The sequence below is a fragment of the Centruroides sculpturatus genome, unplaced genomic scaffold (assembly GCF_000671375.1).
Source record: "Centruroides sculpturatus isolate CEXI.00-Female unplaced genomic scaffold, Cexi_2.0 scaffold70, whole genome shotgun sequence".
In the NCBI taxonomy this organism is placed as follows: Eukaryota; Metazoa; Arthropoda; class Arachnida; order Scorpiones; family Buthidae; genus Centruroides; species Centruroides sculpturatus.
Window position 1 is genome coordinate 1152050 of NW_019384571.1, and position 23925 is coordinate 1175974.

At 28.5% G+C, this 23925-nt stretch overlaps 1 protein-coding gene across 2 annotated transcripts in view; it reads right to left on the reverse strand.

The window, feature by feature from the left end:
• LOC111624183 (amphiphysin-like) overlaps positions 1-22942 on the reverse strand; it is a 42203-nt gene extending 19261 nt beyond the window's left edge. Inside the window, exons 1-6 of one of the 2 annotated variants that reach the window (XM_023366995.1) lie at positions 22788-22942; positions 14685-14779; positions 9699-9794; positions 7644-7751; positions 3491-3576; positions 1764-1934 (exon numbers count right to left, since the gene is read on the reverse strand). In XM_023366995.1, the coding sequence (XP_023222763.1) occupies positions 1764-1934; positions 3491-3576; positions 7644-7751; positions 9699-9794; positions 14685-14779; positions 22788-22833 (602 nt within the window). In that variant the 5' untranslated portion in view covers positions 22834-22942. The remainder of the gene's footprint in view (positions 1-1763; positions 1935-3490; positions 3577-7643; positions 7752-9698; positions 9795-14684; positions 14780-22787) is intronic. The other variant, XM_023366996.1, reaches the window with a different exon arrangement.
• Between the last annotated feature and the right edge of the window lie 983 nt (positions 22943-23925).

Sequence of the window (23925 nt, forward strand, 5' to 3'; positions counted from 1 at the left end):
ATATTATAATTTATAATTAATACTTATTTTTATAATTAATATTGAGAAAATAAGTAGCTCATAAAATTCCTTCACAGATTTGATTATAGCATTATAATAATAGCAACATTTATAAAATGTAAGTTTAAAAATTTTGTTTTAAATATATTATAAAATTCAATATCACTAAATTTAAGCAATAATACATATATAGCATTAATAAGTATCCATTTATTCTGTTATAAGAATTTATATTATTCTAGTAGCTTTGCTTTTAATGTTTTGTCATTTGAATTATGAGATTAACACAAGCAAGAGGACTGATACAAAACCCAAAATTTAATTTTGATTAAAAAGATATTATTTATATTAATTAATTCATCTTTCTAGACAGCTGACAATTATTTAGCATTGGAAATAAATTTATACTTTCATCTATAATAGAAAAACAATATCTGAATCCAAATCAAATAAAAAAATAAATTTTTAAAAATAAATTTGACACTTTAATCAATATTATAAATAAGAATATATTAAGTTACAAAATGAAATCAAAAATGTAAGAAATATTCTTCATTAAATGTTTTTTGAGATGCTATTGGAATGCTCAACATTTAATCAAACAATTACTTCTAAATTTATAATGAAATTAAATTCAATACATAGCAATGATGAAATTACAAACAGATTTGATGACTGAATTTTTTTAATCTGTTTACTGTTATATCAATAAAGTTTTTAGTGTTTATGCATCAGTAAAAAAACTGACAAATATCTTGGAAATGACAAAATTCTTATTTATTCCTTATAAAAAAAACATTTCATACAATTTCTTTGGTATTTTTCATAGTTACTAAATAATAAATGATTTATATATAATTTAAATATAATTAAATTTCTTTTTTTTAAAATGAAATAATAATATTTTTAATCATCATGTAATATATTACTACTTAATATGAATACTATTCATACTATATTTTTCAAAACTGATAAATTTCTTATTAAACTTAAATATTTCAATCTATTCATGTATACAATAATAAATCATAGCTAAGATATATATATTTTATTTTATTTTATCTTACAGATTAGCTGTTTTGCTAATCTGTAAGAAAAAAAAAGTTTTTTAAATCATTCTTATCTTAATAAGACAGCTTATAAGTTTTTTTTTTTTTTAATTCTCTGGGAGTAGAATGTCCTTCATGACATACAATTCTATTTCTCAATCTTTAGATATTCAACTGTCATACACATTTTTAGAAACATATCCAAAAGATCAGGGACTGCCTGTATTGCCTGTAGTTTCACTACCAAGTTAGAGTAACTTATGTAAAAATATCTCAAATTCTAGCTATTTAGTTTCTATATTCAATTTGTTCTTAAAATATTATAAAAGTGCACTAATATTTATAAAAATAATGCTTCACTATACATTGTGAAAGATTTTTTCAATTATACTTAAAAATTTTAAATATTTAAAATTGAAACACATTAATTTAATTTAGTTAACGTCAAAATCTAAATTAAACTAATAATTTCATATTAAACAAATTAAAGGCTTCATTAATTTGAATTTTTAATCCAATGCTATTATTGAAAAACAACTGTCTAGTCAATGATATATTCATTTCTCATAATACAATATTAAAAACATTAAAGAACATAATTATCATCATTTTTTTAAGTTCTAATATTTAAATTTAAAAGAAAATATTAAATATTTTACATTTTAATAACTTCATACCTTAAACAAAAATATTTTCTTACAAAAATTTACTTACCCTCTTCTTTGATGAAGAATTTGCCTATTTGTGTAACTACCTTTTTGACTTTCAATAGACAATTTTTCCATTATATCAGTTAGATGTGTATAAATATTTGATTTTTCTGCATGAAACAAAGCTTCTGCTGAAAATAGGGTTTGAAGATTTGACACAAGGAATGGAATCCGGCTAAATTAAGAATAATTATTATTTTTAAATTTAATTTTTTTTTTATTAAATCTTTGTTGAATATAAAAATGTATTATATTTTCAAACTAGATCTTTTGATAAATGAAAAAAATCCAATCAATATCACTTTAATTACTTAAAAAATTTTAAACAATAATCACTTTCAGATGATATCAAATATCTTTACTGGAGTTCAATCCAGTGAAAAAAAACAACAAATTTTTAAAAAATATTTTGTGTTATGTTATAAAATATAAAACTTAAATACATATCATTATGTGATGATGTTTGCCATAAACTATTTTGTTTTTCATTATAAGAATATAATTAAAATTACAGTAGAGCATCGATTATCCAATCCTGATCAACCGTCACATTGGTTAACCGACCGCGTTCTAGTCGTCAAATTAAATGTCTGCTAATGATGTGGCGCTACAATATTTGGCTATGTCTTGGCTACTTTAATATTATTTTTGTTAAATTTTTGCGTGCTTTAGCTGGCAACACTGGCTTGACCATAAAAGGGAGACCAGTATTTAAACGAGGCTTAATTTTCTAATTATAAGTGGTTGTTTGTTTTGTGAGCAATAAGATACAGTAATTTAAAAATAATTTTTAACGATACAATAGCAGCGATTATTATTTTAAAAAATTTTGTTAGGCATAACATTGATGAAATTCAACGCGAAGTAGGTTAATAGCGATATACTGATATACTAATATACTAATTATATGGGATATACTAATAATGTATTTTTTCATACTTTTCGGTTATCCATTTCTTCAGTTATCCGACCAACCCCAGTCCCCAATTGAGTCAGATAATCAATGCTCTACTGTATATTTAAAATAAACATAAATAATAAAAACTTTTATAAGTTTAGTAAGTATTAAATCATTTAAAAGAAATGGAAATATTTTATAATTATTTCTTACAAAAGAGCTTGTGTAATGAAATTTTTGATTTTGATAAATCAAGAGAACATTAAATGGCATGAAGGATGTTAAATTTCAATTCTCATATTTTGTCAGAAAACATTAGCATTTAGCAAAATCTCTAAAAGTATTTAATATTAATTTTTTTAATTAAAAATCTGACATTTAAAATTGACTACTAAATTTAAGAAATTATTTCAAAATTTTAGAAAATGTAATAGCAAGTATTTTCTCTGATTTATTAAAAAACTTATCAGCAGCATATGAAAGTATTTTTTAAAATATTTTGAAACATCTCAAAAACACTTTTTAATTGATAAACTGAAAGTAATAAAATGAAAGATCATCATCTGATCAAACTAATTTGAATCTTTTTGAGTCAAAATCAAATTTCAGTTCTCAATTATATAAAATCAATTCAGGTTTAATTATATAAAAAAAAAATAAATAACAATTTCTTTCTACACGTTAATTGGTTATAACTTACAAAAGATATCAAAGCTTTGATTATCACAATGTATGTTTAAATACAAAAGTTCCTTCTCTAAGCATAATTATAATTTATAGAACTTTTAACTAACAAAAATTTTTTAGCTTTTAATATAAAAAATTTTTATTACCTATCATAAAGTGCAGGCAATTCATCCAGAAGTTCATTATTGATCACTTCATAAAGACGTTTGGAAGCATCCAACTGTTCTTTAGCCTGATATATAAAACAAATATTACAAAAATTACTTACAAAATTTTTAGAAATAAGTTAGATGTTTTCATTTGATTCAAATGGAAATTTTCATTTTAAACATGTTTGATGAATAAATAATAAAAAGTTATTTATGAAATGTCATATCTTTCAGAAAGATATATTTAAAACACTACCTAAAATTAATTTTACCACTTCAAAAATGGAAAAAATTTAAAATTTTCATATTAAAACAGAAAAACCAAATATATTGTTGGAAAATACTAAACTAGAGCAAGAGTGAATATCCCAAACTATGTATGAACTGGCAACACCCTGTGTAAGACAGTTCCAGGCGGGAAGAAACTGTGTGCCAAGTTATGGATGAGTGAAGGGGTGTAGTTTTAGATTAACTTATAATTAAACTTTATTCTAAAGGACTGCTCATCATTATTCCAACATATATTATGAGATTTAACTATTTTATTCTATAAAACAATAGTGTGTTATAGGTTTACATAGAATCATAACAATTACAATTTTATCACAAAAATAAAATTATAATTTATTTTAATTTAAAAAATAATAAACTGTTAAAGAAAAACAATTATGAAATATTACTTATGTTTACTTTCCTGAATATAACATAGGGAAAGTTTGATGATCTTTCAAATTTTGGCACACTGTTTTTTTTGCACTTATGAAAGTTTTGACTCTCCATGAACCCAAAAACGTAAAAAAAATCTAACAATAAGAGTTGCATAACTTTTCCAGTTGTTTTTTTTATATAAAAACCATAACATGTTATTAAACAAAAAATAAAATTGTCTGTGTTGCCATCTGTTATCAGATTTTGTTATAACAACTTTTATATTTTTAATTACTATAAAACCGCAAAAAGCTTAATTTTGAGGAAAGGGGGATTGAGTTTTATAAAAGTGTAAATGTTAATAACAAATAAAACTTTCATTAAGTCCTAGAGATATGTGACCTCCCTATCTCCCCACCTTCTTGACCTTTCATCACCAAAATCTAATAGCATCAATGCCCCTCATATACAAGCCGCCATGCCAAATTTTGTTTCTTAATCTTTACCCCATCTTGGGATATTAAATGAAATAAATGTCAAAACCTTTTTTTTTTTACTCTTTTTTGGATTCAGGTAGTCTCAAAATGTGGAGATTTGCAAAAAAAATCAGAGGGTCAAACTTGACATGATTCCAATACTTTCTCTTGTTATGTATACATAACAGCTGGAAATGTAAAAATCCCCTTAAAAATTCTTGGGTGTGGGTGTCTATTTTGTATTATATCTGAGAACTGGATATGCCTAAAATTTTGAAACTTTGCAGGATTATTTCTGTATATGGGGGCATTGATGCTATTAAATTTTATGGCTAAAGGCCAAGGGGTAGGGAGATAAAGAGGACTAAGTGTCATATCTTAAGTATGGTAAGACTGGTAATTTGCATTTCCAATTTTTTAAAAAAACACTCATCTCTACCCTCAAAAACAAGCTTGTTGTCTTTTTATAACAATAAATAATACAAATATTATTTTTAAATAAAATCTCATGACATATGGATGGATTATACACAATTTTAATTTTGAGCTGATGTCTTAAGTGTTTTTAAACTTAAATTTCTCTATTTAAAATAAATACAGTGAGTGATCAGTTAACGAATAGTTCGGATTATGAACAAATCAGATAATGAACACTTTGCAAAAGATTTTTATGTTCGGACAAATACCTCACAGAATAAACACAAGAAGAAGCAATGTAAAATAATGAATACCAATTGGTCTTCCCTTGTCTTCAGGCAACAATTCAAAACTTTTCGGAGCGCAGGAGATGTTAACATCAACACTCAACCCGGTATATACTGATCGGATAGTATTCCTCCAAACTTTGAAACTCTCCCTTGTAATTCCAGCCTTTTATTTTTCTGACAGAAACAATTTTTTTATAGTATTCACGAAACTGTCAGGCGGGCACTCGTTAAGTTTTATGTTGGTTTTTGTTTTCAAAAAATGAGAGTATAATAACAAAGGTAGAGAGTGGGCAGAAGATGTCTGATGATGTCTGATGTTGCTGGGCAGTATGGCTTGAACACTTACAGTAGGCAGCAGTTCAATCTTATAAGGTAGATACAATATAATCAAGAAGACTCAAGCAGCTAAAGGAGTAACAAAAATCACATCTGAAAGATAAAAGAACATTGAAGAGTTCATAATGGAACCTGAAACGGATCTGATGACAGAACACCAAGAAACTCAGTGAGATATGTTTTCTTCTAAAAAAAAAGGATTAATGCTGATATCTGCTATTAAAATTTTTTGAAGAATTGGAAGGATGTCAGAACAACAGTCTTAGAATGGCATCTAAACCAGGTTGAGGTTAATAGACTTGGGGATCTCTACAATTACAATGCTATTAATTACTTCCAAAAAATCCTGAAGAGAGAAAAGCAAATCAACATTAGACAGAGTTTTTAAACCCCACAAATGGAAAAAACATGACTAATAAAAATTCAAGACTGTGTATCTAAGTATTTTTATTATTACATATGTACTTTCTTACTAAGTTTATTTATATTTTTTATTTTTTGGAGTTTCCAGAACAAATTAATCAAATTCCCATAAAAACCTGTGGAAAATTGATAATCGGTTAACAAACAATTCAGATAGCAAAGTTTTGGAACGGATTATGTTCATTAAATATATACAGTATGTGATCGGTTATCATTATTCAACAAAATTACTCCTTTTAATGCTTTCAAATGCTAGAAAAGTTGAGCAAGAACCCTTGCCAGCTTTATTTCAAGCAATTTAGAAGTTATGGTGTTTGACTAAATTGCAGACTAAAAGTTAATAGATAAAATAAGAAAATATGTTCTGTAATTATGATAAATCTTATCATTTTCAAATTTAGTAAATCCTGACACCATATAAATTATTATAAATAAATTGCTTTTTTTGGTAACCAAAGTTAAATACAAGAAAAAATTTATTTTGTAATGTTTTTTACTTTTCATTTCATTGATTATATTTAAAAGCTTTGTATTTACATTTAAATTAAATTTAACAACAATTTTTTGATCTATGTTTGTTGGTTTATAATTTAAACATTGTTGATTTGTAATATGTTTACAATGGATGCTCAATTATTGACATTTATATCCAAAAGCCAAATAAATTTTGATTACAACAAAAAGACAATTTCTAATAATTCAAACCTTTTAATTTTATATCCTTCATTATCTCAATTTATTAAAATATAAAATTTCACAATTCTAATTCATTATGATCATAAAATGTATCCTACATAGACTATGTACTATTTTTGAGTTATCACCAATTTTATTAAAGAATTTACATTAGTATAGGCTGTACAATAAAAATTCAGCTTAAACTACATAACTATAAAAATGCAATTCACTTTATAAAGATTTTATTCTCAAAATGCAAAATTATTTTTTAGTAATATGATAGATTACAATTAGATTTATATGGATGCATTCCTAGAGTAAATGTATAAATGAAAATTTACACAAATTAAGGCTGATCTTATAAATTTATTTAAGTTTATTCAATGTTTGAAAAATTGCACTCTCAGTCACCAATGCAACAATTTTTGGCTTGCAAATTTTAATTTATCTGTAGGCAAATAAATTTAAAATTATCTATATTAATTAACTACTCTTGTTAAGCTATATAATATAAATAAATTTTCATTTCATTGTAAGAAAAATTTTTTAAATTCAACTGAAAATTATTTGTAAAATATTGTTAGAAAAAGTATAGGCATGTAAACATTATTTACTGCAGTTTGATTTCTGTCTCTTAAGTTTACACATTAGTAGCCAACATAAATGGACTAAAAAATAATACAAACATGTGTAAAATATGCTTTAAAGTTTTACTTATTTATATCAAGATTTGTTTTATAAAGATGACATTATTTCAAAATTGAATAACCATGCATATTTGAAATTCATTGTATTTTAAAAAGACAGTTTTATAATTAGATCTGAACAAAATTTTTATAAAAACTTATTATATTGCTATAACTAATTTAATAAAAGACTTACTCTTCCTATTTTCATTTCATCTCGTTTCCTAGTATTTTGTAATGATTGTAAATTGTGCCTACAACCATCAAAGTCAACAAGTTTTCTTTTCCGTTTTGCAATTTTTAACTGGAATAATAAAAAAATTATAAATTTCATTAAATATAGGAATGTCTAAAATAATCAAAAAATAACAACACAGATTGATTCAAAAATGTTAAAAAGTTCATGTATATTTTACATATTCTAAAAAATAAATATAAAATTGATGAATCTTATTTTATATTTCTCTTTTATATTTGGCTCCTCTTAACTAAATATAGATTCTTAAACCTTAAATCACAGTTCTCCTAAAGCTGGAATGGCCATAAACTGACATGAAACAACATATACTTTCTTCCAGCAAAACAATATTTAATTAAAAAAAATGTTTTTGGCCTTTCTCAGGGACTTGCTTCAGCATCAATCATTACATAATCAACATTAGCTGAGATTCTCATGTAACATTGATTCTGTAACAATTTATGTCTGAAAGCTATATTTGTTATATATCTTTATAATTTTGCTTTACTTTTTTGATATAGGTTAGTTAATGATGACTGCAGACTATGAAAAAGAGGGATACAAGCTATAAAAAAAGGGCATTGTATATTATGCAAAAAGTTTCAAACGTGTAGGATTTGTCATCTTTATTTAATTACAAAATAACAAACTATTTTGATTTAAAGTCAGTTCAAAGTAAAATTTTTCACATTTTAACTCCTATATGCTAATACTAATCTGCATCTTCCATGTACATTCCAACAATTTATGATTTCATCTGTACTGATTTCTTCTTTTATATGAATGTTCAAGAAGACTAATCCCAATAGCATGTCTTCTGAAAGTACTACATAGCCAGTTTTTCAACTTCTGCTAGGAACTGAAAGTTCTATATCTTATGTCATAATGAATACTAGCATTGCCAGTAGAATTTGAAATATTCTTCTGTTAGAAAATCTTTGCTAATTAGTGTTCAGTATAGCTTCATTTAGCGTCACTACTAACTTCTGGCTTGGCCAACACTTAATACGGTTAATATAATTACAGTAGAGCATTGTTTATCCGAAACATCAATTATCCGAAAGAATTCCAGTCAGCAAATTTAAATTTTCGCCAGTGCTGTGGCGCTGCAATCTTGGCTATGTCTTTGGCTACTCAAATATTTTACGATTTTGATACTAAATTTACTTCTGAATTTTTATTGTTTTTATATTTTTAATATACTTATTTTGTTTGTACAAAATAAAAAAATAATTTTTAACAATACAATAGTCTTCATTAGGCTTAACATCGGCGAAAATTCAACGCAAAGCAACACACAACAGAGAAAAATTTCAACATGGGATAATTTAATATATTTTTTCATACATAATCGGTTATCCAAAATATCGATTTTCCGAACAACCCCAGTCCCCAATTGATTCGGATAAACGACGCTCTACTGTAGTTTATAAGTAGCAAAGTATACAAATTATAGTACCAATTTCAATACTTACATGTAATTGTAAATTACAATAAACATTGAATAAGGGAAAGCAATAAAAAACACTGTCAGCAAGCAGCATAGAGTGAAATACTTATACCAGAGGAGACATTTCTATTTCCCTCTATGATCAGTGTAGCAGTAACATTTCTCTGATTCAATGTCAGATCAATGCTCCCACAAGGTGGTGCTAGTTGCACCACTCAGGGTTAACATTCCTTGTTTTTGAAAACAAGAAATATGATTTTGGACAAAATACAATGAACAAATAACTACATAAAAATAGATGATGGGATAATGGACAAATATCATTTATTAGTTTCTTCTATATTTGCAGAATAAGCTAGAAGTCATGAATTTTCTGTTGTTTGTTGATCGTGGAATTTGAAGTCCTCTTTGGATTAGGAAAAAAAGCAACATAGATGAAAAGGGGAACAAGTACCCCAATGTATGGGTGTACTGATCACAAATTTATATTGACTGAATTATCATTTTTTGAATCACTACATTTAACAATTTTACAATAATATAAAAAAGCAATGTTAACTCACCCGAATTTCATTGAATTGATTCACATATGCTGTCATAGGAATAGCAACTTGATCATTAACTTTATGGCAAAAATCATCCCAAAGCATTTCTAAAGTCTAAAAAAAAATTTTAAAATATTATTAACTAATTAATTAATTATTACTGTCATGAAAAATATTAATACAGTAGACCCCCTATAAAACGGGTTCATATAATATGGATTCATATAATACGGCAAAAAATTTGCAATCGTATTTGTATACACACGCTAATAAGAGACTCGTATAATACGGTAAACATCATCATCGACTCGTGTCACGACAGGATTAGTTGAATCTAGACCAATAGTGGATATTGCACAAACAGTTGAGTTTAAACGAGCAGTGGACCATTATTTAACGTCCATAAAAATTATATTTTTATTAATGATGTCTCCAAAGTTAAGTTATTTTTCTGTGAAAAATTCGCTGATCAGGAAATACGCGCCCGCTGTTCGATACACCGCTCCATGATGAAAACAAGCTTAAGCAATGGCATTGTCTAACAGTGCAAAATTGGTAAGTAATCCTACAATTTTTGTTTATAGCATAGTTTATATGGATTATTCCCAAAAAATTATACATGTTTTGGAAATGTTGAGTCGAATTAGTCTAGAATCAATTAATTTTATGGAAGAAAACCTTTCAAACGCCATAGTCCCTAAACTGCACACATGTCGGGCTATGATTGGCTCATGTATTTAAGTGATCATAAAACACAAAATTTATATAAAACGGAATGTATCTACTGTATTATAGAGGGGTCTACTGTACTAAACATTATTTATATTCAATAATATTAAGATAACTGTTTTAAATACATGAAATAAGTTTTAGAAAGTTTCCATAATTTTCTACATATAACCAACAGGTTATCTATGTTTAAAGTCAATTTGAAAGCAGTGTATGCTGCTTTTGTATTTGCAAAGAACAGACTATATGCATCATCAGCTTGTATACCATATCATGTTTGTATAAAAATATTTATTGTAATCTTTTACAATTTTCTGAAGAAAATTTATTTACTCTAGAAGAAATTTTTAAAAAATTAAGTACCAAAATATTGCCAGTATCACTTTACCAATTTCAATATTCTCAGATAATAAATAATGTATTCTTTTTATTTTAAAGAGATAATTAGTTAAATTTATATACGTATTTCAAAATGTTTCTATTCTCTAATTGAATAAATTACATAAACTATTTTAACTTCCAATTAGTAAATCACTATTAAATATTGACTTACATTTTAAATTCAAATAAAACTATAAATGTAGAGTAAATAAATAACCTCTTTAAACACTTTTATAATATTCTTTTAAGCAAGTATATTTATATATTAATAATTCTGATTTAATTGAAATCAGCTAATATTATGGTTTAGCCAACATTGTTAATCTAATTAAAAGATTATACAGCAGAACCGTGATTATCCGCTATTACCAGGATTTTCGATTATCCAGATTGTTCAAAATAAACAAAAATTTTACAAATTTGCTGATTTGCACTTGGCGAATTACAATACTGTTTATGTACGTGAAGGAATGCATAACTTTTTTTGTTTCAACAACGTCTCATCCAGCACAGTGGTTGTAAACTCTTAAATATATTTTGCGTCGTAATAAAAATATAACTTGACATACGTATTTATAAATAATTTTATTTTCAAATTACATCATTTCTATGACCAAGGGCGGCGTAAGGCATGGGCAACATGGGCCACTGCCTATGCCTCGCGTTTCGAAGGTTTATGCATTCCTTAAAAGCCACGAACGCGACGAAAAAATTTTAATCATCATAAAACGATAAATAGTTTGTCAAATTTTTATTCATAAAAATGCAGTTTCAACTGCTTTTTATTTTATAAAATCCGTCTTCTTGAGCCACCAGAGGGCCTTTTAAACAATAGGTAGTCTGTTAGCGTTGGTTAGTAGTAGTCCAAATTCAATACGAATGTTTGTTTCTTGAAAATTTGATCACGATTTAAATACAGTATTTACTTTTAATATTACCGATATGTCATCGAAAAGAAAACGTGTTGTATTATCATTAAAAGGCAAATTAAAGTATTTGTTTCAATTATCTAAATTTTTCCTTATCCAGACTACCTTCATCCCCAATTAGTCTGGATAATCGAGGTTCTACTGTATATAAAAACTTAGCTGTCTAATAACTGCTCAATTAAAAAATTTTTATCATCATCTTTCCAGTCTTTTCATATTTACATTACATTTTGTTAGCAAATAAAAAATAATAAAGTTTTAATTTTCTATATTGCATTATTTTATATAATTCTACTGATAAAATAGCTATCAAATAGTGACAAAACTTTGTGAAGACTTGGCAGTATAATATTCTTTGTATTGGATCTCCTAAAACTTGTTTTAAATTATTTTGAATAGATTCCAGTCTTCTGAAAAAAAAGAACTATTTGACATAAATCAGATATATTTTGCCATACCTGCATTTTCACATCCAGGAAGACAGATAATACATTAATTGAGTCTCTTCTATATTTTTAAAAATGATATGAATGTTTTTCACTTTTTCAAGTAAAAAACATTTTCAAAACCAGATGTGTGTTTGTTACAGAAGGAATGAGTTCTTTCATGATAAAATTTTATTATTTTAAAAGTTATAGAGATTTTTCATTATCAAATTATAATACCTCTAATGTTACGAAAAATATTAATACAGTAGACCCCCTATAAAACGGGTTCATATAATATGGATTCATATAATACGGCAAAAAATTTGCAATCGTATTTGTATACACACGCTAATAAGAGACTCGTATAATACGGTAAACATCATCATCGACTCGTGTCACGACAGGATTAGTTGAATCTAGACCAATAGTGGATATTGCACAAACAGTTGAGTTTAAACGAGCAGTGGACCATTATTTAACGTCCATAAAAATTATATTTTTATTAATGATGTNATATACATTAAATTAAATTCACTAGATTCTATTTTTACATGTTTTGTTTTTTTCTTTACACAAATTAGTTTTGAATTAATGTTTCAATAAATTTGTCTTTAAATCTCTATTTAATGTTAATTGTAAGAAAAAATATTCACACTTTCTTTTTTAGAAACTTGTTCTTTTAAAAAATTTTTAAAATTTGCATTTTTTAAAAAAATTCTTTCCCTCTTGTGATCACTAAGACAATCTTTTTTTTATAACCATTATAGGTTTGACCAGGCCCAGGCTCATCAGATGAGAGACAGGAACATCTGGGCATGAATTTTTCATGGGATTTGCCCAGATTCAATTTCAGTGTTCCCAGGATTTGATTGTTAGAATAAGGCCACTCTGAGGATCTGGGATCAAATCTAGATGGGTCAAAAAAATCCCAGGAATTTTTCAAGAGGTGGTCCATCAGGATATGTGTCTAGCCCTGTCCCTCACCACCCAGCTGCCCCATTGTAGACCCAGCCAAACCCATAATAAGCTTGCTAACATAGGCTCTTTCAGGGTCCACAGAGTGGAAAAAGTTAAAAAAATCTGTTGGAGAGAGACAAACTCACAACCAACTACTAGTGTTCAATGACTTTAATCACTTGGTTACCGGTGAGTGAGTCCCAAGAGTAGTATTTTGATGTCTTAACCACCTCAGCAATTGTGAGGTACTTATTGATCAGACCTTACACTTATCATTGTTATACATGCTAAAGTAAATTTTAAGACTTGGCTGCTTTTACAACTTATTTGGACATGTGTAGTAACAATCAATCAGTCTTTCACTCCAACTTTATCCCATGATTGAATTAAATTTTTTCTGGATTTCTTCAAAAGTTTAACTAATATCTAGTTCAGAATACCAAAAAGATTCACATAGAAATGTTTTTATTAGAGACCAGCATCTTTGAAAAAAAGGAATATCGCCATTATAAAAATTGCATCAGATCAAACAATATATGTAATTGTGGATGTTTAGTTACAGTTATAACAAAATGGAAATAAATAATGTATATTAATATTTTACATAAAAACTAAAAATACATTGTGTTATTATAATGAAAAAAAAAATCATGTTGATGAGGACTAGGGAAGTTTATATTCTGAGTTGACCCATTAAACTATTAAAACTTTGCTAATAATTTAACTATCAAAAGATGTGGTTTAGGTATGTAAAAGAATATATGTATGTATACCTCATGTATAAAGTTAAAATTACACAACCAAAACTTTGATAATTAAATTATTAGCAAAGTTTAATAAGGTCAACTCAGAATGTGTCTTTTCCATTATGGCCTTATGTCATACTTCTTATTTTCATGTAAAATACTAATATATGTCACTTATTTATTTCCACTTTGTTATAGCTTAATATCCACGATTACATATACTGTTCAATCTGTTACAATTTCTTACAACAGCTAATATTCTTTTTTCAAAGATAAGCCAAGGCTTTTCTCTAAACAGAGCAAAAACATTTCTATATAAAAATCTTTTTGGTATCCTAAACTGAGCATTTATCTCTTAGTTTCTTTATGTAAGATTATGATGCAAAGTTGCCAAGTAAATTTTAACTAATTGTTTGCATGATTGCATTTCTTCAGATTCTTTCAATGTGGAATAGTTTTTGTACATCATTTGGCATTTAATTGAAAGAGTTGAAAAAATTTGTGCATATAACATAAAAATTTATTGAATTTTACTGATAAGTAAATTACATTTGTCCCTTCTCTAATTTTTTAACTAAAATTGAAATATTTTGTTTGATTCATAAAGCAACTCTACAGTGTATCATTACACCAGGATCTGTTTAAACACATCCTAGTATATTAATTGATATTGTTATATCTTTGGTACAAGACCTTAAAAACCAGTAATCTTCCATTTTTTTCATATGGACTATCTTTTTTACACAGATTTTTCAGGAACATAGCTACCATGTAAAAACATAATTGAATATAATTAATTCAAATAAAAAGTATATTAAAAAATTATAAACTCACCTGTGATCTTGCATGAATTTGGTCATAGCCTACCCAGTCTGATTCATAATTTTGACTCAATGCATCAATCAAACCTTTACTGGCAGCTTGCATAGCTGAAAAATTGCATAAACTTGAACTTTATTAAATGTTTTAAAATAAAATCACATATTAATTGCTATTATTGATTTATAAAAAATATTAGTTAAAAAATTTAGTAAAACACAATTTGGATTCAGATAATTCATATAATTCAAAAGTATGTATTCTAAAAATAAAATATTTATATAATTTATCCAGTTAGTTAACAAGTAAAGTCAACAAAGTTAGAATTATACATGTTATAATAAAGTAAATCAAAATTATTTTTATACATAAATGTTTAAATTAATGATAAAAAAAATTATTATAAAGTTACTTTTAATACTCTATTTTGTGTTAATAAGAATTTTAAAAATTCTATATGAACTACTAGATATATTAAATGAACTACTAGATATAAATATAAATATTTATTCTGGTGACATTTCATAATAATTAAAATTGAAGACAAAGGACATTGAAACAGTCATCTTTTATTCACTTTCATGTTCTGGAATATGTTTGTTTCCATTCTAGTTTTAGAAAATGTTTTAATTTTTAATTGGATACGCCTCGTTTTAAGGAAACTTTTTAAACTTTGGTGACCAAGTATCCTAAAAGAAAAGATCAGGTCAACATGGAATTATTCCAGAACATAAAAGTGAATAAAAGTTGACTGTTTCAACAGCTTTTGTCTTCAATTTTAATTAATACAAGATATTTATTATCAATGACTCATTTCTAATAGTTCAGTCATCCTGTATTATCTTCTATTAATTATGTCCATGTGAATGATTTGCACATATACAAAACAAAACATTGAATGTAAAAAATAAGTTGTTTGGGAAATTACAGTAGAACCTCGATTATCCGCCCTAATTGGGGACTGGGGTTGGTCGGATAATTGAAAAGTCGGATAACCGAAAAGTATGAAAAAATCCATTATTAGTGTAGTATATTATTATATCCCATGTAATTAGTATATCGCTATTAACCTATTTTGCATTGAATTTTCATCGATGTTAAGCCTAACAAAAATTTTTTAAAATAATAATCGTCACTATTGTATCGTTAAAAATTAGAAAATTAAGCTTCGTTTAAATACTGACTCCCTTTCATGGTCGAATGAGTGTTGCCAGCTAAAACACATAAAAATAATATTAAAGTAGCCAAGACATAGCCAAATATTGTAGCGCCACATCACTAGCGGACATTTGAAATTTGCCGACTAGGACGGTCGGTTAACCGAGGGGTCGGTTGATCGGAGGGCGGATAATCGAGGTTCTACTGTATTCTGATGGGAAACAGGAACAATGAATTGGGATGAAATCTTTGCAAAAAGATTAGTCACAAATATAAATGGTTTTTACAGGTTTCTATTTCAGTTCACTTATTCAGTCACAATAAGACATGGGCAATCTGCCAAAGAGGGTAATTCCTAGAAGGACTTTTATAAGAAACTGACCCTATTTCAATATCAATCACAAAGAAAACCCATAAAACTGTATAGCATTTTTTGTACAAAAATGCTAATCAATGTTTGGTACCATCACCTGGATAAAATTTCAGAATTTAAGTCTTTGCCAGACAGATGTGCATCTTTTAACAAGGCAAAGAGATCCATGAAATACTAGGACAATACATCTTAGTTTCTCTCATTGCAAAATCATCTAATTAGTTTAGTTGAATCCATTTTTCCAACAGTTATGATCATATTTGGAGCAACAGTCCTTTGAATCATTGTATACCATTGCTGCATATCAAGTTGCAATATAATAAGTGATAGAAAATGGTTAAACACAAATTTATTGTATGTAATTTAGTATCATAACACTTTAAAATGGTTACTGCAGTTTTAAAAGATGTTAAACAATGCATATTTCCACATATGGCTGTATAACTAAATGGGATACTTATTTATAAGAGAAATTTTTTTATAAATACAAAAAAAATTATGTTAAGCGCGACGAACTGTGTTTTAAATATCGTAGAAAGGTCAAGCAAAACTTGTAAAATTCTCTCGGTTCGATCCTTGATTATACTAACTCTTTGCATTTATACAGCTATTAAAAATAAAATAAAAGCCATATTTAACGGACGACCACTCCGACTCTTCAAAGAAACTTTCCGTCTGTCGTTAAAGCGAGGACGCACCTCTCCAAACCTCGCTACGAGCATTACTAATCGGATGTAACTTTATCATAATTCTTTAGGTTACCAGTAAGCTCAACCTTTCCTTCGTATCGGCGGCAATACGAGACGTTTTTTTATTCCAAATTAATAACTCCCTCTCACTTTCCTCCAATTGCATCTCTGAGTATGATAATTGCCAGAAGCAATAAAGAAACAGTCTTGACATACGCTCTTCATGCAAAGAGTTAATATCTCCGACCAACGTTGTCTTCCTGACACAGTTAGTAATATTTCCGATAAAGGCTGCCCCACGTGTTGATTTTTTATTTTTTTTAATTACAAATCCCTCTGTGAATGAAAGTCTAAAATCTAAGAGGTACCTCTTGTACTGAAGCAGCAGAATCAGCGATGGCAACTCTGCACCAGTTAGTACTATGACCCGTCCATCACATACTGTGCTTTCCTGTCTGCTATAATAGCATGGATTTCAAAATTTCAAATTACAAATCGAGGCTTTTAGAGCTTTATTAAATATGTAAAAAAAAATTTTTTTTTATGTATAATTTTGGTCTATTANTTTATAAATACAAAAAAAATTTGCAAACAAAAATTCAAAATGCAAAAATTATAGGTTTGTTTCCCAATGTGCATATGAAATTCTCCTTATTTCCTTATTATTTTCTATTAAGGTTCCCAGGGTCCTTAATAGAAAATAAGTGGGAATTCAGTTATGTTTTAAATTTTAAATTATAATAATATAGAGATTTCAGTCTGATGTACACGTTTTCACGATGAAAACATGTACGTTGGACATTCAGTGCTGCCTTCCTGTAAGCCTAGAAGTTTGACAATGGCGTTTGGAACATCGAGCATGATTCCACTGATGTTCCAAACACCATTGTCAAACTTCTAGGCTTATAGGAAGGCGGCACTGAACGTCCGACGTACATGTTTTTGCGATGAAAACATCAGCTGCAACCTCTCTATTTTACCATATTTGAACAAATTAGTAAGGAATATTTTATTTTTTATTGATGTTATTGTAGGTTTAATATGTAAAAATTTTTTGATGTTGAGATCATAGTCGATGTAAAAATGGATAAAACTCTTAGTGCACTTTTGCCCATATCCTAACATGATTATAATAAATTACAGTGATTTAAAAGAATAACAATTGAAGTGTCTGTATGCTTATACTTCATTTCTTAAGTTGTATGCCAATGGTTCCATGTTATAATTACTCTCATATCTTTGAAGAGGGGCTAAGATAATACATTAGCCCAAAATGCATATGTAATATTTAAAGGTTACCACAATAAAAAATATACATCATTAACCTGGATAGTGTGAGCTGTGAGAAATTATCAACCTGATTAACAAGATTAAAATGATTGAAGATAATAAAATCATAAATGTGGTTCTCTAAAATTTATTAATAGAGCTGTTTTAAATCTTATACTGCATATTTTGAGTTATATTTACAAAAAAAATTCAAGTTCTATGTTTAAATGCCAATTTGAAATTGGGTTTCATAACAGCACATTGTAAATTGTTAATTATTTTGATTATATATCTTAATGATCAATATGGAAATGTCTGGTAAATATAATACTTAAGTGTGTACTTTCTATTAGTAGAACTTTGTAATATTGTATCCAATATATAAACTGTAATTTGATGTCAGCTGATATGACTTTCTGCCAGCTACTAATTGATATAAAAATTAAAATTTTATATTTTTCTCTGTGATGAATAAAATTGATAGTGAAAACAGTATATATCAAGTGATCACAATTAAAATACTACTATTCAACACTATCTAGAGATATTTAGTCATCTAAATGCAATCAAATCTGGTATTATGAGATTTCCATGAAAAAAAAATTAGTCCAAAATTCACCACTATGGCAACTTCTAGCACTGCAAGCAACAAAAAAAGCAGGTTCCTTTGCATAACACATGCAGGCAGGTTCTTGGTTTAAAAGTGGTCGAAATTGTAATTCTTACCATATTTTTGCAGAATGACCAGGCATGCCAGTCTGTCCAGGGAGACCATGAAATCAGATATTTCCATGTGGTAAAAACCAACATGCTGGTTTAAGTGAAGTTATATATCCTTTTCTAGAAGCAACATTAAAAAAAATGAACGAGTTACATCACACAAAAACAAATAAGTTTTCATTCTAAAACTGTGAAACTGTCAGCATTACATCAAAAATTACAATTATATATTTAATTTCATTTTGTCTTCTTTCTAACAACAAAAAATACTCTTGGTGCTTTTTTTGTGTGTATTTTATTGTTATTTGATTCAAAAATGCAAAAATAAACATATTAATTTAAGAAACTCACTGTAAATTATCTCAGCTTATACCATTAACATCAGTTTTGTGTAAAATTTCAGAGGAAGGTGTTATTTTTAAGGTCAGGGTAGATGGTTATGTAGCTCACACAGACTAACTAATACTCATTAGTATTAGTTACTAACTAATACTCATTAGTATTAGTAAAACAATTAAATTAATGACTTATTGACATTGTTTTATTGTCTTAAAAGTCAGGAAGAGTTTTAATTTACAAGTCAGTCAAATGACAATGTTGTTATTCTATTGTACTCAGAAGAAAGTTTTCTTTAACGTTTAATTAACAACTAGTTTTGTTAGATCTGATTAATTTTATATTTTAGTTGCAGTTTAACTGGCATTCCAGTAATTTCTGGGTTTCTGGCATGCTGGTCTCCCCATTTTTATGCGACATGCATATCTGAAAATACAGTATCATCTATAATGGCCATTACCTTGCCAGAATGTGAGGGTTTGAGACTATTGTGTAAAAACATTGGCAATGCTGCAACTGCACTTTGAGAATTTTACCCTTGTAAGAATATGCATTGAGAACAATTGACTCCCCAACTTCTCAAGAGAATGATCATTCAAGAAAATTGAATGTCATGAGTTCAACCTAGTTGATGGCTTAAACCTATCATTTCACAAGTTGAAGATGTTGTTGGCTCCAGTAGTGCAAGTGCAGTGTCACAGTAGTTGGATGTATCCTATAGCAGGGGTGGCCAACAAGTCAATTGCAAAGCCAATTTTGGTCGATTGCTTGTGATGTCTTGACTTAATGTGTTACACTTGTAACTGAACATAATGTGCAAATGCAACTGTAGTGATATCAGACTTCCGCATCCTCCCTCAGATGCGGTTTTGTCGGTTCATGTGCAATCCATTTGCGTACAGTTGTAAAAGGGGAATAAGAAATGTAGACAAAGGGTCGTAAAACCAAAAAAAAAGAAAGGCAGGAAGAGGGACAGAGTAGGACGGGACACAATAGAGAGAGGAAGGGTGAAGTGTGGTCCCCGAAAGTGACAATGTTGAGTTTCAATTTTTCTTCTGTTTAAAATGTAAGTATCTTTTCTTCATGTTTCAAATTAAATTGTGGCTTTTCTTACCTATCTAAACATAGTATGTATTTCACACCTCTCCTCGCCACTTAAACTATGCCTACAACAACAAGTCGATCACAACACATTTTTAAGATAAAAAATAGATCTTATGTACACAAAAGTTGTCCTATAGCACCATATGGAAGGAGCCAAAAAAGTTGGTTTATAATTATCCATATAAGGGTAAGTGCACAATTGGCAAATGAATTTTTTTTCTTTTTTTTAAAAACTTTTCTGCCCTGTGGGCACTAAGAGGTGTGCTAAAAGAGGGCCTCTTTTAGCAAGCCCATTATGGGTTTGACCAGGCCCACAATGGGGCAGCCATGTGGTGAAGAACAGGGCCCAACATATCCAGACAGACCATCCTTTGAAAAATTCCTGGGATTTTTTCGACCCATCTGGATTCAATCCCAGGTTTCCCAGAGTGATAGGCTGCCACTTGACTGCTTGCTCATCCAGCCATCTAGACCAGCATTTCTCAAAGTGAGCAATAATGCCCTCTTGTAGGCGATGAATAAATCTAGGGGGTGCTGGAGGCAGCATACTGAACGGTAACCAAAGGCAAAATTGGGATCACTGAAAGCCGTTATGTAGCTCACACAGACTAACCTTTGTTAAACTGATAAGAGGAAACATTGCGTTTAATGGTTTCCAGATGTTGAGAACAATGTATGGTAAGGGCACAAAGTGTGAGATTCATAGAAAAGTTTTCCTAAGAATATTTCCAATCCTTTCTCACACAAGAGAAAATCTCTTGTGTGAGAAAGGATTGGAAATATTCTTAGGAAAACTTTGGTTAGGGGCATAGGGTATAACTTTATGGAACAAAGGGGGGGCGGTGGATTGAAAAAGTTTGGGAATCACTGATCTAGACAAATGAATGGATGAGGCAGCTGGAACAGACATAAATGGGAGTGAGGATTTTTTTCTAAGTTATGGATGGATGGATGGATGATTGAATGAATGAAAAAAACAAGTCAAATGGAATGAAAACAATCTCATATTCTTGAAGAGGCAACATTTTCTCCTGTTTGCCTTGAACCATCAAGGTCAATAACCTAGATTCCCAGTTGTCAAAAACCTCCTGGCACTATTCATTCACAGAAATTTTTTTCATTTTTGAGGAAGAACACTATCATTTGTATCCACTTTTCTTGCTGTGGCAGATGTGACTTTAATTTCTCTGGTACAAAGCTATAAAAAATTATATAATTTACATCTACTTCTAAGAATAGAAAGTTCACTACTTATAATTCTTCATGGATGTTACTCATACCAGGAAAAAACCACCTCATCTGAATACATTCATTTTTTCTTCTGTTCTAAATTTAGCTTGATTTGCCAATGCAACCAAAAGTGCACATTCCAATGCAATTCTGTCTGTTCCATCTGTGCAAATGTGAGCTTATCCTAAGATCAAACACAAGCAATTCTTTGCTGACAACAGAAAAAAGCCTGACTAATGTTTGCATTACCCTTTTTTGCTACAATAATATGGATGTACTGTGACCATGGAAGATCCTGTGGAGCAAAAACACATTTTTAACTCAGTGGAACAGTGAACACCTGTAACTGTCATAGTTGAGCTGCAAGAAAAATGCCTTCCAGAAGAGTCTATTGTACTTGCCTAAAATTAGTCTAGTAGAGATTCTGGGCACATTTATCCTTGTATCATTCTTCATAAAAAAAGTTAGCCCCAATGGGCCCATGACATGCTTTATAATGGCTCAGAGATATCAAGAAATGCTCAATACTCATTATTGCTATTGCAATTGTCATATTCCAATTACAATAGCAATAATGCTTTTTGTCAATCACTTTCAAGCAAGATAAAGCATCTCTACATATCAAATGCTGCATACAGCAGTTTCTACATTTCATAAATAACAAAATAAGTCATGTGTTTCCTGACTAATCACCTCTGGATCTTAATCCATGTGATTTTTGATTGTAAACACTCTTTAAGAGTATGGTTTATTGAGGACATGTTACAAATTTTGGCAGCCTTAAAAGACAGTAATCACACTGCTCATGAAAAGTATCACAGAGGATCACCTATGATCAGCCATAAATGGAGTCATATAGTGATGCAGAAGATACTACTAAAAGATTTCTGTTAGCATGAATGTTTTGTACAAATAAAATGCTTGTTATCTGCAGTATCAAAAGTGCCATAGTAGTGAGTTTTGATACTAATTCTTTTTTATGGAAATGTCTTCCACATATTTTGTTACCATACCAAACTTTGTTGCATTTAGACTGCTAATATACATATTTTTCTAAACAATAGTACATAGCAGCACTTAATCACTCAATACATAAGAATTATATAAATTAATAAAAATAATATTTTAAGATTTGATGATTAAACTCATTTATTTTTTCCTTTAATACTAATTATCATACTTTTAACTAAAATGTTTACAGTTTTTATCAAAAAAAAAAAAAAAACTATTTAAACTTACCTCTAGCACAAGACACAAAATTTTTGAATTCTTTATGTAACTTCATTGCTGCTGCCTAAATGAAGATAGATTTAAAGTTTATTTTCTGCTAAATATGTGTAAATACAATAGAACCTGCTTATCGTAAACTATAGATATTGTTATCAGTTACTAATGTTATCAGAATTAGAATATTGAAAAACTTGAGTTAAACTTGATTATAGCCATCATTATCTACAGTAAATAAGCATTTCTGAATCATCTTTACAAGCTATCATAGTCAACACATGTGAAAAATGTGCGATCATCATCAATATTAATTAGTTACATTAAAAAAGACCTGTTCACACTGTAGTAGTTGAAACTGCTGGTATTTTTCTTACTTTAATTATACATTGAATGAATTAATAGTAATTAAAAGGACATTTTAAAACAATTAACGTGATTCAATAAAAAAAAGAATATCTATTAATTTTAGTCTTATTTACTTACTTATACTGATAACAATAACTGTTAAACAGTAAATAGCTAAGTCTCAAGTTGATTACAGTAAGCAGAGTCTACGATAATAATTAATAATAATAATAATTATTATTATGTTGGGTTTAGTGACTTATACTCTGTTGACACCGGTTGCTGTGTACTATGCTGGATAAGAGTCAAGTCACAGCAAACAAAACAAGACAGAAGTTAAATAAGTGTGTCAGTGTGTGTGTCTGTATTCTGGAATTTCCTAACAATNCCTAGGTAATTTGAGAAATGGAATAATTTTTGCAGCTTTAACGGATCACCCTAGTTAATCTGCAGATTAGCTAGGTAATGCGCACATTAACGGATTTCGAGCTTTAGCGGTAACATATATACTATTATCAATGCTTGTTGCTGGATTATCCTGACAGGTTACATGATCTTCGTTAATGTTAAATGTTTCTGTCTGTTGATGTAGTTAATCAGCAACTTGTTGTTTGATAATTTCAAGTGTTGTTTGTGGGATAAGTTTGTTGTGTAGAATTGTTCTTTTTTGATCAACAATCCTTTGTTCGGTGACAGTGAGGTGAGGATATTGTGTGAATCTATGGTGTAGTTGTTGTCTGTATGCTGTCATGTTTGTGTAAGTTCGCCGACTTCCAGGAGGAATCGTTAATCCTGTGTCAGGATG